The sequence below is a fragment of the Diadema setosum genome, chromosome 5, assembly GCF_964275005.1.
Source record: "Diadema setosum chromosome 5, eeDiaSeto1, whole genome shotgun sequence".
In the NCBI taxonomy this organism is placed as follows: Eukaryota; Metazoa; Echinodermata; class Echinoidea; order Diadematoida; family Diadematidae; genus Diadema; species Diadema setosum.
This window is the reverse complement of record NC_092689.1, coordinates 12,101,959-12,123,319: the sequence shown is the minus strand read 5'-3', so window position 1 is coordinate 12,123,319 and position 21,361 is coordinate 12,101,959. Positions and strand designations below refer to the sequence as shown.

Below are 21,361 nucleotides of genomic sequence, written 5' to 3'. Positions count from 1 at the left end.
AAAAATGTAAGATGGGCCAAACTCCAGAGAGCAAAGTTATGATCATATCAGTTTTATAAAAGATTACATACATGCATGAAGACTCTCATGCACTGTGCTAAACTTTTCCCATGCTTGATTTGTGAGGTAGATTTCATTCACACCTTTTAAGAATCATCGTTATTTTTATGATTATGAGCTTTTAAATGGGAATTGTCTTCCCATCTTTCTTCTGTGACTGAAACCCTATAGATGGAAAATAAGCTTCTTTTTAACATGAATGACTTTTCTAGATTTAGACAGTCGATATAATGTTTTTATCATGTGCATGATACATTTTTGTTCAGAGGAATAAAAGTTTCTTCGTTGGCAGCACTCCAGCTATTTGAACACAATTATGTATGTTTGAAGGACAAAAGCTTGCAAAGAAACTGGCATTCTAGAAATGATTATCCTCCAGATCAAGGGCTCAGATCTGAGTTTGATATAGTTTATACATGTGCAGTTTAAGCGCTTTTTGTGGAGAATCTGTTTATCGTAGTCATTGAGGGTGACAGGCTAGGATCAAATCTTTCCATGGAGGGCCTAAAGTTCTAAGAATGGCATAAGTGAGAAATTAGTTTTGAATTTAAATTTATCTGTAAGGTGCACAATTGAGGATCAAACAAAGTTATGCAAAGACACAGCTGTATAATGGACTAAAATACAATATGTATAAAGGGAATGTGTACTTTTATACTTACAAGTTGTGTTTATCTGATGAGCAATTTATACGTCAACTTTTTTTTTAGGGGGGGGGGTGACGGGGAGGAGTGTTGTATCATTGTTAATCCTTGTTTTTTTTGTTTGCTAAATGTGTGTACTGTGCCTTACCTTCCAGTCCAAAGTCTGTTATGATGACCATATTATGTGACTGGGTTGCTTCAACTATTAGCCTAGGTGTACAAGACCCAACTTAGATTCCAGGCTGATCTGCAAAGTGTTGCACTTTTCCCTAGTATAATTATCATTAGATGTTTGCTTTTCCTAAATGAAATCACTGTTCCTTCACACTTTGTTCATTGACCAGTTTGTTGTCAGCAGAATAAACGAGAGCATTAGGCCTACGTTTTAACCCTGGCTGGGGATCACTGAAATGTTTTGTTATAATTATGTTACGTTCTTCAGAAAACTAATGTACTGGAATACAATGAGCATAATGTGTTTCCTATGAGCAGTATCATTCTGATTTCTGATATAAATTTTAAAAGGTAGGGCCTATACCATTGTATGATCATTCAATTTAAGCCAAATGCCTGAAATGCCTGATAGACTGAGAAAAACAGTGACAACAATTTTATATGGTACATGTAGATAGATATTTGAGCATTTGTGACTGGATGGTTTGAGTAGATAGTTTGAAAAGAGAAAAAAGGAGAAATAAAAGATTCAAGGTAATTCTATGGGTAGTGGTGGCAGTAAGTAAATTGAAGGGTCTGAATGTAGCTCTAGTCATGGTATGGTCTAGTGAATATGAGGAACACGCCTCTCTGTAATAATGGGTCAGTCTCTTTGAAGCCTCACTGAGATTTGCACTGCCAGACAACGTAATCAACATTCCCTTCCATATACGAGGTTTGCTTGTTCGCTCGGCCCGCGATGAATCGACTCGGCTTTGGCTCCAAGAAGCAGGACGAGGAAGCTATTCTCGAGAGCTACAAGTCCTACTCCGAGTCTGTCGATGACACCGCCACCGTTGCACCCTCCCCGCCCCCTCTTGGTAGGACAGCTGTGATGATAGTGTGCATCTAACCCACCTGTAGTGTACGGTAGAGCTGTGGGGAGTGCTAGTGATTGTGTTGATGTTTAGTAGGGCATCTTTGAATAGGATTTCGAGGGGAACAGTCCTTGGCAATTCATGGGTAGTGGCTGGCTGTGTGGACTCCAGCGGTCTCATGAATCGGATATACCGTATTGACCATTCATGAGGAGATAAGAGTAGTTTGCTTTGGAGGCATCCAAGAATGTATTTTGCTGTCACCAAATCCCAAACGGACATTTCACAGCCAGTTCTGCTGGGTAAGAATCATATATCCAAGAGTGTGTATACCATATTTCTCTTTGCTTTGGTGGACATACAAATGTACAACTTGTATGTACACTTGTACAGAAGGATATTACGCAAGGTTTTCTGTAGCCCAGCCTGTATCAGGCAGCTGTGTGTTGTCTTTACGTAACCTAATTTCTTTTCTTTATCTTTTGCAAACATCTACATAGTACATAGCAGTGTTGGTAGAAATTCTTAGTTTTAGAGCCAAACCTTTGTAGGTTTACCCTACACTGTATGTAAATGTGAACTCTTATTGTCAAAGAAGTCCTTGTCAATTTGTAGATACTGCACTGTTACTTGCTAGGTTTTACCAAGTTTTTGTTTGTTTGTTTTGTTTTGATAAAAGAATGTATGTATTTCTAATTTTGTTTATCATTTGAAATTACCTAGCCATCATTTATTTTGTCATAAGATTTCACTAAAACCACATGTGATTGAATCAAGATAAGCAGGAAATAGATCAGTCCAATAGTGAATCGAACAGAGAATAGAGAATATGTGTCCCCTTTATAAGAGATACTTTTGTTGGTAGTGATGCTAAAATTGTGTGTGTGTGTGTGTGTGTGTGTGTGTGTGTGTGTGTGTGTGTGTGTGTGTGTGTCTATGTGTGTGCTCCTTTATAAATGTAGTCTATACATGCACTTTTAGTGGTGCTAAAATGTTACTGTGTGTGTGTGTGTGTGTGTTGTAGGTTAAAATGAATGTATTGACTGTGGCAGTGTGCATTTGAAGCACAAATCTATCAATTGTTGATGAATTTGTATTATAGTTTTACACTGGACATTTGTCACTGTTTGATAAGTACTGCTACAGAGCAGAGTAACATCTTTCACTCAAGTAAGGTGCAATATCAGGCCCATTTACACTTGCTTGGAAAAATCGCGACATTTGGGTGTAAGTTGCTAAGCAACTACACCCAAACGCCCTCGAAACATCGCCAGAAAAATCGCCAGCCGGAGTGCGATTTTTTGAAACATCGCGAAGTTTGAGGCGAAGTTAGCGAGTGTAAACCCAAGCTGCAGAAATATCGCAATTTTTCATCACGTGACTTTCGGTCTCGGATTGCACCGGGAGTTTACGCGCGCTCCCGATCCCTCTTTGGGAAATGTAGAGAGTACGTCGGTCACTGTACTGGCCAGAGTACTAGTACACGGTATAAACAGCTGTGTACAGCTGTGATCCTCGATCGGCTCGTAGTCTCTCACCTCCCTCTCCCTGATGAAACTAGTACGTGAAAACTACTACTAGTAGTAAACCTGAAGTTCTCCAACCACGTATCATCACCCCAAGATGACTTAACAAAATAATGTTCTCCCAGAAATGCGTTCATTCAGATTGTGAGAGAGCCTGTACTGCTCTCAATATACGCCGTTTGTGGAATACTAGGAGTACGTAGCAAGTGTGAGTTCGTCGCCTGATAAAATACCAGACCTAACTTCCAAGTCCTACTTCTCACTTTCGTCATATCGGCGAAATTTTATGAATCTCCTGAATGCTGCTGTAGATGAAGTTTTACACACCTACTACGTATGTGATCTAATATAGCAAGCTACTGTATATAGTTTTACCATAAGTATAACAGTCTCGAGAAGCACAAATTTATGTGTGCATTGTAATGATAAAAAGCCCTGGCTCAACGTTCCAACCAGCTATTGTGATCAAAATATACTGCACTGCAGTGAAAACGAACTGAATAGCGCGCGCTTCCACTCAGCTACCGTGTTGAAAAGAGGTAAATTACGCATGCGCAGTACCGACCAAAAAATCGCGATGTTTCGTGAAGCTCAAACTTCGTATGCTTTTGCGCAAGTGTAAACGGTGGAACCAAAATAGTAGTATTGTAAATGCGGCTATCATGAAGCATGCACTCAACCAGCTGAGCCTGCATGCTGTCCTAATCGACATGATCGTAGTATTAGATAAAGTGGCATGCATCACATCATTACACAGCCCCTACACTGTAAAAAACCTGTAACTCATAGGCATTATGTAATATCAAGCAGGAAGACATGGTTTGATGATTACATAATATCTGTGAAATACAGCATCTAGTTTTAATAAGGGAATGGCGAACTTTTAGAGGAAATGTAAAAGAGTGTATTTGTTGGAGTATGCCGCCTGAAATTTTGTAAATTCTTGACTGAATAGCCAGCCGGGATTAGGAAAAACAGCACTTGGCCAACTGACAGATTGATGAGGTGATTTGAAAAATAGTGCAAATTACTTAAAAGGGGTGGTATAATTTTGGTAGAGGTGAGGTTTCACCTTTTAACTTTTAGCAAGGTACTTAGAAACCACCTAATGATCAAGAACATACAATTCTAAGAGGGATTCAAAGTTTATTTCATGATAATCTCTTTTGAAATGACTGAGATATGTAAAGGAAAGTATAATAAAAGTGATCCTAGTAAAAGATGGGTCCCACCTTTTTTTAAGCTTGCTTTGTTTTTAGATATTTCAGCCATTTCAAAACCAGTATTCGTAAAATAAACTTTGAATTCCTCTTGTCATTCCTATGTTCTTTCATATTTCAAGATTTTTCTCATTATCTCCAAAAAAAAAAAAAAAATCATCAAAAACGTTGGAGACCTGAAGCCCCAGTTCAACCAAAACTATTTCATCCCTTTAACTTTTGAACTGGAAACCACATTGAATACTAAAGATTACAAGCATACATATGCCTTTAGTCACAGTATTTAGGGGCCAATTCTGATTGCTTTGTTCTGGGATGGCAGTGGTTTTGAGGTTAAAGAAAAAGCTTTTCAAAAGTAAACCTCCCACTGCTATTTACTTTATTAGTGCTAATCATGGGGGAGTAAGTAATGAATTTTTAGGAAAGTCAGGAATTTAACATCATGGGGCAGAGAACACAGAAAATTCTTCTTTATTTGATACACTACAGGACCCACTTACTTGTTTGTGCATATGTACAATGTACATACAGTAAAAGGGCAGGGCACTTGGTATGTGCTGGTAGACACAGAAGTACAGTGGAGGAGTCAACTTGTTCTGCAATTCAGCTGATGTAAATTATGATGCACTTTGCATTTAATGTTATCTACATTTACTTGTAACAGTGGCATCACTATCGTGTTTAGACTCTACTAACTGCTTGTACATTGCTAGCACATACAAACAGGTAGTGTTAGTATTAATACACTCTATTCTGTAATTGTATAAGTACTCCAGATTTGTTTTGCATCTGAGAACAAGTCTTTCTTGTTGTTTTGTTTTTTTCCCAGTTGTGAATTGAGGTAAAGCTGAGAGGTCAGCTACTGTGTTTTTGCTGTGTTGCCTTGTAGACTCTTACAGCAGCTTCTTGAGGCTGTCCTCAAAATATTTTCTCTGCATGACTCAATGACATGATCAGTCAATTGTGTCTCTACAGGACCTCTAACTTTTACACCACTGAAATGAGCCAAACAAACACGTTAAATTTGATTTGGATGCATTTCTGGAGTGAGGTGAAAGTATAGACTCTTTTCATGTCCTATGGCCTGGGACCATGATGAGATACAATTGATACACAATTATATAAAGATTTATGTGTTTAGAAGTCAATTTTATTTCAATTGACTATTTATTATTATGCATCTGCATGCAACAAGGGATTACAATAAGGAATTACATACCAGTAGCTGACACTATTAAAAGCTGTCATGCATATTTGGGTTTGTAAAAGTTTCTACTAAAGTGTCAAAGATGACAGCTGCTTTGATGTACTGTAGAATATATGTAAATGTGCATCACAAAACCATCACAAAGTTGCATGACCCACTCTTATGTGCAATGTGAGAACTCAAAATAAGTGAAACGGTTTAATCTTGCCAATTTTCAGTTCATTGTATTTTCTAAAAAAGCAATACTTCTATGTAATTCGTGATCATAAATGAGTGGGAAGTTTTCCCTTTTTTTGGGTAGGTTTTCTGAATGACCCTTTTTCAGTTTGACGTGTATCTGCATGTAGGCTTTCACCAAGTTACCGGTACACTCATTTGCAGTACAGAAAGCCCTTTATACCCGCTCTTCACTTTCAACTCTAGTGACTTGAGTTGGTATTCATCTGTGAATTTAATGAGTATGCAATTATAGCAATTAATCCCCTTCATAGTGGTTCTGTCAGGAGTTTCATAACCTGTTCTTGTCTCATTCATTGCACAGAGCACTATAGGTGATATTTAAATAGCAAGTGAATAGACCCTAACTTCAAAACCTCATAAACACTTTGCAGGCAGGGAACTTTCTTTCTGTTATTTAGATGGGTTTACTAATAGGGAAGTCCGTTTTATGTCTAGGTAGGTAGCCTATATGTCACGAATAAAGCTATGTGTCTCCTCTTTCAGAATCTTTCCTTAGAACACTGAAATCCATGTCTGGCAACTTTTTGGTGGTTTTGTGGTGCAGGGGTACATTAATATAGAGTGATCTATCCAGAACTACTGAAATGCAATTGAGGGAGATGTTTTAGAGGTTTGAAAAGTACAAACTGTAAGTCAAGGGACTGAATCTTCCCTGAAAGCAAAAGTCAGCATGTGTTATGTCATAGGTTAGTCACACATACTTTCAACTTAGTTTTCTGTGGCAGCCATTTTTTGCACAGAACCAACAAGCCCATGGCTACAATAGTTATGTACAGCTGTAGCTGCTGTAAAAGTACAGTGCTTCAAGTACATTGTGGGGTAGTCTTTTTTTTCAAATTCTGCAGATCAAGTGATAGTCATGAAATTAAAAACTCCTGAAATTATTGCCTCCTGTAAAACCAGTGCATTGTGTATTGTCTTAAATAGTGGTGGGGAATCACTAACTTTTCTCTTGAAAAGGGAAAAGTGTTGTTTCTTAGTCCATCGCTTAAGTATTCGATTGTGATTTAAGCCACCCACAAAACAATGTCTTTAATATAAGTCTCACTTTGGGAAGTACTGAATATATCATATATTACTATCATGTGATATATGATATATTCAGTATACACAAACTGTATGCGATTTCTATGTACAGTGTACTGTATAAGTTGTTATTTTAGCGTACAGATATTTTTGGGAATGAGGAGGTCACAGATATTTTTTAGTAGGAGATGTTGTTTTCGCAAATTGACACTGAGGCTAATTGTAAATGCGCTATTAACATAGTGCGTGGAGACATTTTCGCATGTTGTTAAAATTCGCTGTCCAACTGGGATTCGTGAAATCTGCAGAAATTAAACCCTTGCAAAAATAACAGCTTGTACAGTACTTGCAACTCATACCGCAGTGTGTACCAAACTTGTGTACTTGAATCCATAATGTGCTTTTGCCCTCATTATAAATTAATTTGTTAATTAATGTGAATTTGTTTTCCTGTGGAAGAACATCCTGAAGTCTGCCTGTGGGAAACCAATGCCAGTGATTTGCTGTCATGTGATCCAGTGTCAATCCAGTTGTTGGTATTTGACTAAATCTGCTTTTAAAAATTTAACATTAGGATGATAGGAACAGGGAGGATACTCATCCTTCTTTCTCACTCACTGGTTTGTGGGCTGTGATGTTTGGAACAGTTATGATATGCATGATCGCATATTGTGTGACTAGACCAAGTGTCGTCGATGCATATATATATATATATATATATACTGCAGCGGGTGTGGCAGAGACATGGTTGAATAAAAAATCTCTCTTGCGGAAGCATGAATTGGAATACAGATTTTTGTAAAATTTGGTATATAAGTGTGATGTGTGTGGAACCGTTTTGCAGATGAGCATTGCTGTGAGAAATGAAGCTCATTCTGCTATTATGAGGTATATGCATCTGCAGGAAAATCAGAATTGAATATGTTTGGTCAGTCGTCTTCAGTTTGGTACAGTTTTTCAGTACTTGATATGTTACAATTAACAGATTTGTATAAATGCATAATTTCTGTTGTCTGAATTTCCTTGATATTGTAGAGCTATGAGTATGTAGATGTACCGTGTACATTCATTATTTACTCTTTATGCGCCATGTTCACACGTCCGACTCAGTCGATGGCGTGCCAACTTCGCATATATTCTACTCAAACCCACAAACCCGCCCAAACCGATCGCTTAACCGCCAATTGCTGCAGTACAATTAAAGCTTTACTCGCGCTTCTGTTCGTCCCACATATAGCTTGCATTCTACGTGGTAAGTCACTAAGAGGTGTTCCCTCATAGATTTGCGTGTAAATTCTAAGTTTCTGTCACTGTTTTGTGTGCAGAAGTCATGCCTTTACAGTTATGTAGCTACTGGTCATCAAAGAAAATCAATCATCGATTGTCACACAATTCTCATCAAAGCAAAGCTTGGCATTTCCTCTACAACTTTGCTTACTACGTGTCAAGCTTAAAGGGGATGGCTAGTAACTGATGAGTGGGAATCAGTGGGAATGCTTGGGGTGATTGTTCTAATCCTTGTGGGATTCATTTAAGAGTACATTATATGTCTACTGTTGTGTGAAAATTATTTGCTTCAGGATGGTCTCATATTAAAGTAATGTGCAGTTTAATGTTTCCAGGTTAGCATGCCTGTACAGTGACGGGGCATTAAACTGCACATTACTTGAATATGAGACCGTTCTGAATCAAATAATTTTCACACAACAATAGATATATAATGTACTCTTAAAATGAATTCAACAAGAATTGGAACAATCATTCCCCATCATTCCCACTGATTCCCACTGATCAGTTATTAGCCATCCCCTTTAACAGAAATCTATATCGAATATCGAAGTTACGTAGATTTGAAAAACAGAATGTTTTCTTGAAGCATGACTACATTGATGTCTCAGAAGTAATGTGGCACACAGGGGGTTTCCACCATGGAACATAAAGAATTAAGACAAGACTTATTATTATTTTAACTTTTCATGTGCACTGCAGGGTTTGAAGGGGTGCAGCCCGAAGCAGCAGCTACCGCCAACCCCCAGGAAATTGAGATGACGGAGACTCCGGAAGCACCTCCCACTGACAAGGAGGACCAGCCACTTCATGAAGGGGTAAGCACTACTACCTCCTTCTTTACTCTTTACTTCTCATTCTCTCTCATCTCATGTGATTCTTGCTCCCTTTGAACTGACTATGCCCTATCTGTGAGTCATTGGACAACCTTTTTTGTTTATCTATGTATTTTGTTTATTTGTTCATTTACTTGTTAGTTTACCTATGTGTTTATTCATTTATTTAATTTATCTATCTATAGCTATCTATCTATCTATCTATCTATCTATCTATCTATCTATCTATCTATCTACATAGTTATATGTATCTATATTATTTTTATTGGTTTTGTTTTAGTGGGGTACAAACAATGCAGCTCTGTCAGTGGCTAAAAACATTGTTTTTTACCCAGAGGCCCTACATGTGAGATTACAAGAAACACTTACATTGTTGTACATTTGTATTAGTGAGGATGGAGTCTCGTCATTTGAAACATAAAGAATTTCTCTTCCAGGCTGTCAGACCAGCTCCCATCAAGTTTCCTGTTCTGCCTATCAGATGAAGCACCATGAGTAGAGGTCTTTCTATCAAAAGTCTTCCAGGCCATGTGACCGTGATTTAATCAGTGTCCCTCCATCTGCCACCACTACTAAACATTTGTAAAGAAACCAAAATACCTTGTGTACTACTAAATGTATTTAAAATTCTAGATATTTTCTTTTCTTTTTTTAGTGGGGGTGGGGGTGGGAGAGTGGGAGTCCAACTGTATATGACAGTACTTGCTATCTAGTTTGCATTAGTTGCAAATAATATTGAGAATGCTAAGAAGTTCAAGTTGTTTATGTGTATATGTGCTGTTTCTTTTTTTCCTTCAGTTAAAAATAAGGGACAATGTAAGAAACTATATTTTGCCCAGAGGCCGTTATCCCAGTTAAGCGAATGGCTTATTGACAGCAGTCTTTGCCACCTGTACATTTTTTGATGAAATATTTGTACATGTACACATAATTATATATCAATTTCTTTTGAGTTTTCTTGTTAGTATAATTTGATGCAAAAATTGTTCAATTTGTCATGATTTCATTTGTACAAATGGAGAAATACGACCAACTGAAACTGAAACTGAAATTATAGAAACTTGAACAGACTTACAAAGATGATGTGTTGTTTTCCCTGTAAGGAAGAAGGAAAAGGTATCAGATAAATTCAAAGAATGTAAATGAGGAATTATGCATTAAAGTATCCAATAGCCACCTGCCTGCCAGTGGTTTACTGTAACAAGTTAATTACCACTGGAGTGTTGCATGGAGCTTTTATGATGGCATTTTTCAGAAAGATCTTGGCTACCTCATTATAAGTTTTTATTGTCATCCCATTTCAAGTGTACCTAATGTATTGAAACAACTTGTGGGCCTCTCATTTCGTTTGCTGCCCTGTGCTCTCTGCTGTCCTGTACTCTGAGTTTTAAGTGTGCACAAATTGGACACAAGCGAAATCCCACCCAAACACCAGAACCCACCATACTATTTGTGTATGGGATAGAATGTCAAGTTTTCTTGCATGTATATTAGAAATAAATTAAAGATTGCATATTCTCTCTGTTTTGTGAAGTTAGATAACTGAAAGTCAGTGTAACATTTTGCCCACACCATGCTGATGGACAAAAGTTCCACAGGCTTGCTAAAGATAGGCTAGGAAGAAGGTTGAATATATTTATTCTGTGGAATACTTAAAGGGGATGGCTAGTAATTGATCAGTGGGAATCAGTGCGAATGCAAGGGGATGATTGTTCTAATTCTTGTGGGATTCATTTAAGAGTACATTATATATCTATTGTTGTGTGAAAATTATTTGCTTCAGAATGGTCTCATATTCAAGTAATGTGCAGTTTAATGGTTCCAGGCTAGCATCCCTGTACAGTGACGGGGCATTAAACTGCACATTACTTGAATATGAGACCATTCTGAAGCAAATAATTTTCACACAACAATAGATGCATAATGTACTCTTAAATGAATCCCACAAAAATTGGAACAATCATCCCCAGCATTCCCTCTGATTCCCACTGATCAGAACGTTACTATCCCCCTTAATAATTTAGTATCTAAAGACCTTCAATCAACTGTTCATCTCTGTGAAATACAAGCTACGATAGTTATGATAGTAACTTTAAGAGGGCTGGAATTTAAGCCTCATGCATGCATTAAAAAAAGAGAGATTAATTGACAGATATAAAGAGGAAAAGAAAAGTTCAAAGTATTCATGTACCACTCACAAGTTAATCTTACCACTAACACCTTGTTGACATATTATACACATAGCATATCTCTGCATCAGGTACATATTTAGGAAGGTGTGTTGAATGTGGGGATCGTTCAGGTTTCGTGTCCTGTGGCTTTAGGTTAATTATTGACATGGTTGTGGGTGGTGTATTTAGATTAGGAACAGAGGTGCCCTAGGCAAAAAGCATTTACAGTTATCCCACGCAAATAGTTTCGCAAATGGAGGCAGAAATTATTCAGTAATAAACTATGAGGTTAGAGGGTTGCGTTTGTTCATACCATATTCAAAGTATTTTAGATTGTTCATGGGAGCTTTTGTATTCAAAATGGGATTCAGTAATGGAAAAAAAATAGAGGTTACTGTTGCACTGTTGGAGTTGAGTGTAATTATCTAAAATGTATAAAGGTAAGAGCAGTATGTATTGACAATTTGACAGAGAACATTGTTGTTATGTCAGAAGTATGATGTAATAGCATACAGGGTGGTCCATGAGGGGTTTTAGCTTGTCACTGCAACATGCTAAAATTCTTGTGCAACATACTCAAAAGCTAGTAACATGCTATGCAACATCCTAAAGAATTTGCAACAAGCTCAAAATAAAATGTTTTCAAACATGTGAAAAACATGTGCAGAACATGATAAGAAACATCAAACTACCTGGTACATGTACTAAGTATGTGGGCAAAACATGAGAGAGAACATTGAATGAAAGCAGCACAAAGGGAGATACGCTGTGAAATATTGCGTACTATATGTGCTTGTGATGTGCGCTCCGCTTTGCAATATTCTCTGATTCTGAGCTTGCAACATGCTAAAATTTCAAGTCGTGGACCACCCTGGCATAAATGCCACAGATTGCTTAAAATTGAGTGCGGAATTGGACAAATGTTTAATTAGAAACTAATAGAATAGGGCCTTACACATGGATTTTGTTACTTTTTTGTGACTTTTATTTCAAAGTGGTTTCTGTATGTAAATGTAAGAGACCATACATAATTATTTTGTTTTTTGTTGGATAATGTACAAGGGTGTGGTGTCCTATAAATTTGAACACCTTTGTGAGAGAACAACAACAACAACAACAACAACAAAAACGAATCAGTGGCAGTTCATCAGCAATGCAAAAAAAGAAAAAGAAAAAAAAAAGAGTTAGGTGCATTGTTTGAGCAACATTCCACAGTTTGAAAATGGTGCATCATTATTAGGTATCCATCAGGCTCTAGCAAAGATGACTTTGATACTAACATTTTAAAAAGTTCACTTTGTATGCTTTGGCCTAAAAGTCTTTACCATATTGATTTTGTTGATATACACATAGTTTAAGTATTCTTATTTGTTTTCTGTGATACCTCAGAAATTTGAAATAATTTATTGTCAACAAAAATGCTCTTGGTGGGCACAAAGGAAAGAAAAAAAAATGAATGAAATATTCACGTATGTAGACTATATCTCGTCCTACAATTGGTGATCATGGAAGCAGTGTATTTCACATTTCACTGGTTTGACCTTTCATCAAACTATTTCCAGCAAAAAAGTGTGGGATTGTAGGCATACACAGCAGGCCCACAATGTCAGTTTCTTTGTTTACATATTGACTTTAAAACCACAACCCTCTCAACTTAAATTTTGTACTTCCATCCCAATCTGTTTGAGTAATCTATGGATTGTGTGTGTTTGAATTTGGGAACTGTTTGGCCAGTGGGAATGAAGTGCTATTGCCAAGTCATACAACATGTCAGATGTGGTTCAAATCCTGTTTTGGTGTTGGATGTTATTCAGAAAAATGTATTAATTAGCTGCTTTCAGTCCTCATTATTTTTTTTTTCTAACAAGGAGAAATTAAAGTTCATCATCAGATTTATTCCTACATATCATCTAGACATTGTACTTGTAGGCTACTTTGTCAAGAGCATGTGTTGACTTTAGAATCAAATGTTGTGATTTTCACTCATAGACCTATGTGTTCTGTGGATCACAATGCTGCAGTTTTTTTTTTTTTTTTTTTTTTTTTTTTTTGGGGGGGGATGAGGGGTTGCGGAGAGCTGTAGAAAACAAAGAACAAAGGAAATCGACAAACTCTAGGACTGAAAATACAATTGGCATTTTCACATCAGCCTGATGTTTCGAAATAGCGCGCTATTTTCTGACTTGGGAAATTAACCCGATAATGAAATAACGCGCTATTTGATAATGTGAACACAAATTAGCGCGCTGATTGTATCGCTCTGATCGAGAAAATTTCTCGAGTCCAACTCGGGAAATTTCTGAAATAGCGGGATAGTAGCGCGCTTTTTGATGATGTGAAAACGACTCGAGAAATTAGCGCAATGCATCCCATCATGCCTAGCGTGTGTGACCTGATCGATCGAGGCAAACTGCACACAAATCATGAGGAATTTTGAGAGGGCACACACATTACTGATGCTGTTTGCACATACTCAGCTGTTGAATTAGCTCGAAAAAAATTCGGGCTAATTCTCTTCGGGCAGATGTGAATAAGAAATGAAATAGCACTCTCATTCGCGATCGCGAAAAATATCTCGAGCTTGGATTTTTATCGGGCTGATGTGAAAACGCCTAATGTTAACATTGCAAATCTTCAGGATAATCTCAGCTAGTGATTATGTAACATGGTCTCCTCATTATCTTGGTAATGCAAGTGATGAGGAACATTGCCGGCTTGATTTGCAGCTTGATCTCAAGTGAAATAGGGCAAACATTTCCCGTTATAAAGTTGATTTTAATTAAGAATTCATTTCATTTAATTACGAGTTGTATTTCATTAATGTAATGTTGTGCTTCTTTTACATTAATGGTCTGATTTTTTTTCATAAAATGCACATGATACTGATTGCTGCTTGGTATCAAAAGAGCGCAGTTCAAAGCATTTAAGATGATAAAGAGAAAAAAACTCCTATTTTTTCATAAGTTGTAAAAAGGAAACTGCATATTGTGTTTAAATTCATTATAGTTTGTAGGTATTAGCCTAAACTGCTAGTGAAAGTCTTCTGTGCATAATGTAAACATCAGTATTCAGTTGCATAGCATGTTGTTACAGTAAATCCAGTTTCATTCATTGGTGTTGGCTACAGAGGCTTTGTGAAAATATGTTGTGAAACCATCCATTTGATCCATTTGAATTTCTTCGTATGGCATCATTTTATAGATAGTGCTTGGATTTCTTTTTTTACATGTCAGTTTGACTCTGACTGATTGCGCAGAGTTTGTAGAATATGTAGATTTAGAAAGCTTTTTATTTAGGCATGTACACTCGTAGTTATACTTCTGGTCCGATATCTTTGTTCATAGTTTTGTGTCATAGTGAGAGCTCTTTGTTTCATCTTTGACTCTACAGTGTACATCATAGCTAGAATGTTTCTTTGCTTTTCAATTGGTGCTCACATCTGTTTCACTATTTAGAGCCTCTATCCCAAGTTCCCAACCTGGGAAGAGAACAATGTTACACCCCAGCATCAGGTCAGTGTGTGTCTGCATGAGCGTGTCCACCAATCAAGCCCCTCCCACCCCACAACTGTTCCATGAGTGGGCTGCTTTTGTCCCCATCTACCCTCCCCTAATGGTTGCATTTTACACGTACAAGAGACAGATGAGGCTAGATATATTGCATGGTTTCAGCCAAGTTTAGCTGTGAACAATTTAGCACAATTTCTAGTCCTCCGGAATTTACATTTTATATCCAATCTTGTGCCCCCCCCCAAAAAAAAGCCCATCAGATTTAAATATGACAACAGACCTAAATGATGCAATATTTGGTACCCTGGGGTAGCAAATGAAAATTCGCCATTTTGTTGAATTAATTATTTTTTTTTCAGCGCTGTACCCTGGCTTACCAAAAAATGTGTCAAAATATTTTTTAGTATTATTATGCACAAAAATGTTTTCTTATTTGTGATTATGCAACAATTAATGCATGCAAGTGTACACCTATGGTGCTAGTTCATTGCTACGACTTTGCCGTATCCAAATTCGGAATCGGCGTATCTGAATTCGGATACGCATTATGAAATAATGGGCATGAGATGGCGCTGTACAACGCGGTACCCCGGGTTACAAGGGTACCCCGGTGTACGGTGTGCCGAATCAAATCAACATTTTTCAAAGACTTCAACATGCAGTATGATACTGTCTAAAGCTGTTATTTTTGCATACAGATTTTTTTACGGATGAGCAGGTCACGGACAGTTTTGCAAGATGTTGTTTTTGCAAACTGACAGCGAGGCTATTGTATTGGAAAAGTGCACTATCAGCCCAGCGCGTGGCAAAATTTTCGCGTGTTCATAAATTCGCGGTCCAACACTCATTCACGAAATTCGCGAAAATTAAACCCTCATGAAAATAACAGCTTTTACAGTAGGTATTTGGAGCACAAATGTGCATTGTTATGCTGTGTGATGTCGCACACTCTTACATGTAGATATGCAACATTTTGTTGAGGGAACTCTGCTAGTCCATGAGAGCATTCGATTGTTCTTTAAGGAAAAAAGAATGCAAAAGAAAGTGAATGATTCTTCCACCCTGTTTTAAACCTAACAATAATTGACCCAGTATAAAGTAGATAACATTCCAATACATTATTTGCTGTTTGTTCTTGAAGCATATTAAAAAACTCTTTCTGGTACTGTGTTAGCAGGAACACAGTTCTTCCCACTGACACACCATCTGAAGTGGATACATTGTATCTGGTAAAAAGACTTTCCCATACATGTACATGTAGGGGCAAGCCAGTGTTTATTCCAATGAGCAGTAACATATTTCATGAATTTTCAAGTAAAAGTAAATGACAAGTGATCCCTTCCTGATTGCTGCCTTCCAGTATTTATGTTTTTAAATTTAGCTGTGTGCTTTATTGTGCATGTGTGTGTGCTTGTGTGTACATACACCACATATGTGTTTTTGTTGCACTACAATACTGTAAAAGTGGTTTCTTTAGCGTACAGATACTTTCGCAGTTTCCATTGGTGCCGACTTTTTCGCGTGTGTTTAAATTCACGGTCAGCAAAATCTGTGTGTGTTGACCATCAGGTCTGCAATGCGCGGAATTTTTGTGTGCGCAACAGCGTTGTAACAAGTGGCGAGTTCAAAACATTTCCTTGCATGGTTAATTTCGCGCGACTTTTCAAAACATTTTTGCGTGATGTTAAATTCGCGGTTCAACCTCAAAACACGAAAAGCGCGAAAATGAAACCACTGCGAAAGAAACCACTTTTACAGTACAGCATTCTTTGCCAGGGACATAGTTTGATAACCTTTGGAAAGAGCTTTTGTCTACTCTCTGTGATGTAATCTGGTTTTATAAAAAGAACCAGTCATCTTCACATACATAGTCATTTAGATAGCCTATGTGTATTGCAAATACAAAATAGCACGAGTCAATGCAGAAATTGCCATTGTACCAAAATTAATATTAAATGGATGTCATGTCTGTGGCTGACATGTTATATAACAGATGTACATAAACAAGTTACTTAGTCACTTATCAATTCTAGAAAGAGGTGTCCATGTGCGTACACGTATTGCAAGTTACATCGTATCCTTTAATAGTCCTCATATTAAACCTGAGCAAGTTTCATATACATGAGCATGTAGATGTACAGTTATCCAGTTCTTGTCAAAAGCAATTTTAAAGAAGAAATACAGATTTTGCTTGCTTTGAAAGTGAACTTGTTCGTCGCCATGATTTTAGAACTATCATTAGCCTGATGAAGACCACCAGTTTATGAATTTTAAAAGGCAGCTTTTCAAAATTGTTTTGAAATACTAGTACAATGTAGTTGATATGCATCCAAATGATAATGTACAGTAATCTCTCATCATGAGTTAGTTAATCATGTACAGATCATGACAAGTTATTTATTTTTCTTTTTTCATTGCATGCTTGATTTACATTTTGTCATTCTCAGTGATGCTCTTCTAATAACGAACGATACTTTTTAAAGCAATTACTGTATACGCCGAATATTTGGCGAGGTTTTTATTTTCGCAAATCTCGCAAGTCAGCTGCTATTGGCGAAATTAAAAACACACGAAAATATTGACTCTAATGCCAATATGAATGTGACGTACGCGTTTTCTCCGTTCAGTACAGGACTCCGCGATCGTGAATTTAACCACTCGCGAAATTGTCAGGAAGTCCCGATTTGGAAAATTTAGACTCGCGAAATATATGGCGTATACAGTATTTGATATCAACAGTGACCCCTCATTTTGAAACACAAATTATTGTTTTGCAGGTGTATTTTTCTTTTTCTGTTATGTGTGTGGGGGGGGGGGGGCACTAGACTCATTTCCTTTTTTCGTAATCTATCTATGCAGTATTGCTATTGCAGGCATTGATTTGAAGCATAATATCCTCTGAGTAGTATAGTATTCACGGCTGCATTGAAAAGATTGCACTTTTTTCATTTGTTGATGAATTTCCCAAAACTTCTCCCTCTTTGACAGACCCCTCTTCTCTCTGCCCGCAAGCATGTATGTGTAAGTGTTTGATACACGTAGTCTGGTTTCCAGACTGCAAAATAGCCAGACAACTAAGTGTACATGGCTCTGCATGTTTTAGACTCATATGGAGAGAGTAGATGCCATGTAAGTGTAGATGACATCTTCAACGTTCACATACTTCTATGTATTTCATTGTCAGCCGTTCTGTATCCAGAAACTTGCAGTTGTGTGTTTATATCTAACAAGGACAATCTTAGTCTGGAAAGAAGGCAATCAAACTCTTGTGCATTCTCAGTGTGACAATGTGAGTAACCACAAAAGTACAGGGATTGTATAAAAGGGACAGAATGAGTTAACAATAATTGTTTGTTCCTCTTTTGTGCAGTTATGTCCTCTCCCATTTCAGTTGAATATGATGCATTACTTATGTTGGATTTTTTTATTTTCATTTGCTGTTTAATACAAATTGCCATGTATCAAATGTTATTGTTTGCAGATGTGCACATGACATGGTAATTTTTCCAAATTGGCAAGTCACTTTGTGTGAACATTTTGCCAAGTTGCTCAGTTGTCCAGTTTATGTACAAATGCGTGTTGTACAGTCATCATTCATTTTTGTGTCATCATGGCAAGGTGACTGGACTGTTATTAACACTTTTCATTTTTTTCCTCCATATCTCTGTCATTTATAGCACCTATATCCAAACTTACTAGAGAATGTTGAGATACCAGAGGTAAAGACATCCATTATGATTGCAGCATGTGTGACATTTATATTACGTACATGGCACTACTACTCGTGGGTGTGTGTGTGTGTGTGTGTGTGTTTTATTTGTTCTAGATTTAAAGGCAGTAGTTTGCAAAGCTTTTCTTTCCTTTGCTTTCACGCTTCAGTATCAAGTTTGATTCTTCTGAACTAAAACATTTTATTCTCTTAGTACTTTGCTCCCCCCCCAAAAAAAAAAAGAAGATCTAATGTGAAAAATCAAAATAATTGACTTAATTGTTGTAATAGTGAGATTTTTTTTGTTTTTGTTTTTGTTTTTGCAAAAAAAGGAAAATGCAAAATGTGGTTGGAAATTGCAGTTTCATGTTTACAAGCTCATGTCATTCAAGCAATACAGTTGAAAAAGGTCATACTCTTGCAGTGCCTAATTATAACTCTTGTAGTGCCTAATTATACAATTGCCTAACATGTATGTGCACTTTGAAAGTAAACAATTCATCAGTGACATTAAAGATATTGATCTTTGCAACATCTTATTTCTTTTTCAAGTGTTTGTTGAACATGATATTTCAGATCCCGTATAGAAAAACCCAACTTAATGTGTTGTCTGTCTGCATCAATATGGAACCGCAGAACACATTTAATGAAATTGGTCCATACTTCTGTATTATCAAATATAAGAAGCAATATCTTTGTCAGTGTGATTTGCCTTCAGTTTGCCCTAAATATAATTTTGCTTTTATGTACAATGCTGTACATTCCATTAGTAGTGTCTTTGTAATTGTGCATGACTGTGTGTCAGTTTTTTTTTTTTTTAATGTTTAACTTTGTGTGTCTTGGACACTTTTGTGTTGTGAGTTGTAGTTTGCTGTGCACTGAACTAGAATGCCAGCATTTTTCATGTACTATCTCAGGTTATCAATGACACCCCAAAAACAAACAAACAAATTAATACAAAACAAAAAACTAGGGCTTGTTCATGGTTACCTTTATGCCTGCATGCATGTCATAGTATCAGTTCATGTTCATCAGTTCATGGAAACTGAGCACTGCAGATGAAATTACAAGCTCTTCAAAAGTCAACATACTTTACATGTACATGTATGTACAAGGGTCAGAAACTTGAATGCAATGGTGAAACATGCTCTTTTCACACATTGAAATATTCTCTAAAAGTGGAAATCTTCAAGACCCCCTACCCCCCCCCCATTTGTGACACACTTGTAGTTCAGGTATATGTTCTCAGTGTTTCATTTATCATTACTTTAGTATAGGGATGTCAGTATATCAGCTTTGAAATACATATTATCATTTTTAACCTACATTTATAACATGCATCAACATAGCATTGAGTCTTAGAGTGCAGTCTTTGTCTTGAAAAAAAAAAATAATCTTAATGTTAGCAGCTCTCTACTGCAGACATTTCTACCTTTATAAATCAAATCTATATATCTACACATTGCATTTTGTCTGTTGAGAATAAGAAGGGCGTTAAGTTGTCATGAACACTATGGGTTTAGTGGCAACTTTCAATGCCCTTATCATTCTCAACTGATGATGGTGTCAGCATAGTGCATGCCCAATGTACACACACACACACACACACACACACACACACACACACACACACACACACACACACACACGTGTAAGGTCTTATCTGTGTAAATTTATTGCATTTGGTGTCACCATAGTGCATGTCCCATGTAAGGTCTTCTTTCTGTAAATTCAAGGGAGGCGGTAAAATGGTATTCAAAGAATGTCTTGGCTTTTAGTTGAAAACAGGTATGACATTGATCCATTCTTCCACATATTTTTTTTTTTTCCAAATGTGCTATGGTGTTTACTGTGCGAAGAAATGTCAAAACTGAATGGTGAAGAGTTGAAAAGATTGTCTTGTTACATGTATACTTACATTATTGCTCTATAGAAATGTTATACCCATGCCAATCCTTGTCTGCATGAAAAGATCTGATTGATGTGTTAAAGGGACAGTGCTGCATTTGGTGATTGGGTTTTATTATGATGAGACACATTTGCAAGAGTGCTGAATCCACATAGAGCATCAAAATTGTGTTCTTCTTCTTCTTCTCTTATTCATTGCAGATATTTTCATTGTCCATTGAAACCAAATTCCCCAACATAACAGAACTGAAATCTCCCTGATTCTGAATGGAAACTCCCTGAAAACAGCAGTATTTGTGCATGTCATGAGAAGAGAATAAAAAATGCTATGAATATACATGTAAATGCATACATGCAAATTCATGTTATCATGAATAACCCAATTTGCATGTATATATGCATATATTCATAAAAATATCCTCCCCAAGTTTGGAGGCATCATAACCTTTTTTTTTAAAATTTCCCTAAAAAAATCACTATTTTATTCTTCCCTGATTTTGATGTGGTCAGTGCTACATGTAGCAGCCCTGTACCATGGTGGTGTTATCGTGCATGGGTTCATTTTTTTTTTTAAATGTCTATGATGTGTAGTTTGTGGTGCTTTGTGTCTACTTTTATACAATTTGTAGTCCTCCAAGACTTATGAATTCTATTGCTTGTTCAATGAACATAGATTATGGTCAAATGGTACAGAAATTCTCAAAGCTTTATACATGAGACAAAAAGTAGTGCCATATGACTGTATTTCCCCGAGACGCCCTGGGTTGTAGTCATGGCTGAAAAACAAATTGAAACACTGTTTGAGTTGAATACTTAAAGTCAAAAGGGGCTTCAAATGTTCTCATGTTTTCCTCCATGACATGAGAAGTGAAGAAATGAGTGAAGATTTAGACATTAGAAAAATTATTTTGCTCTGAAGTTTAGTGACACCCACAACTTCCAAAATATGGTTAAAAATACTTTGCAGGACAGAATTTGAATTACCAG

The 21,361-nt window shown here is 36.9% G+C and overlaps 1 protein-coding gene across 1 annotated transcript in view; it reads left to right on the top strand.

The window, feature by feature from the left end:
* Nucleotides 1-1,409: 1,409 nt before the first annotated feature.
* LOC140228594 (anoctamin-4-like) overlaps nucleotides 1,410-21,361 on the top strand; it is a 108,736-nt gene continuing 88,784 nt past the window's right edge. Inside the window, exons 1-2 of the mRNA XM_072308824.1 lie at nucleotides 1,410-1,738; nucleotides 8,944-9,059. Coding sequence (XP_072164925.1) covers nucleotides 1,618-1,738; nucleotides 8,944-9,059 — 237 coding nt within the window. The 5' untranslated portion in view covers nucleotides 1,410-1,617. The remainder of the gene's footprint in view (nucleotides 1,739-8,943; nucleotides 9,060-21,361) is intronic.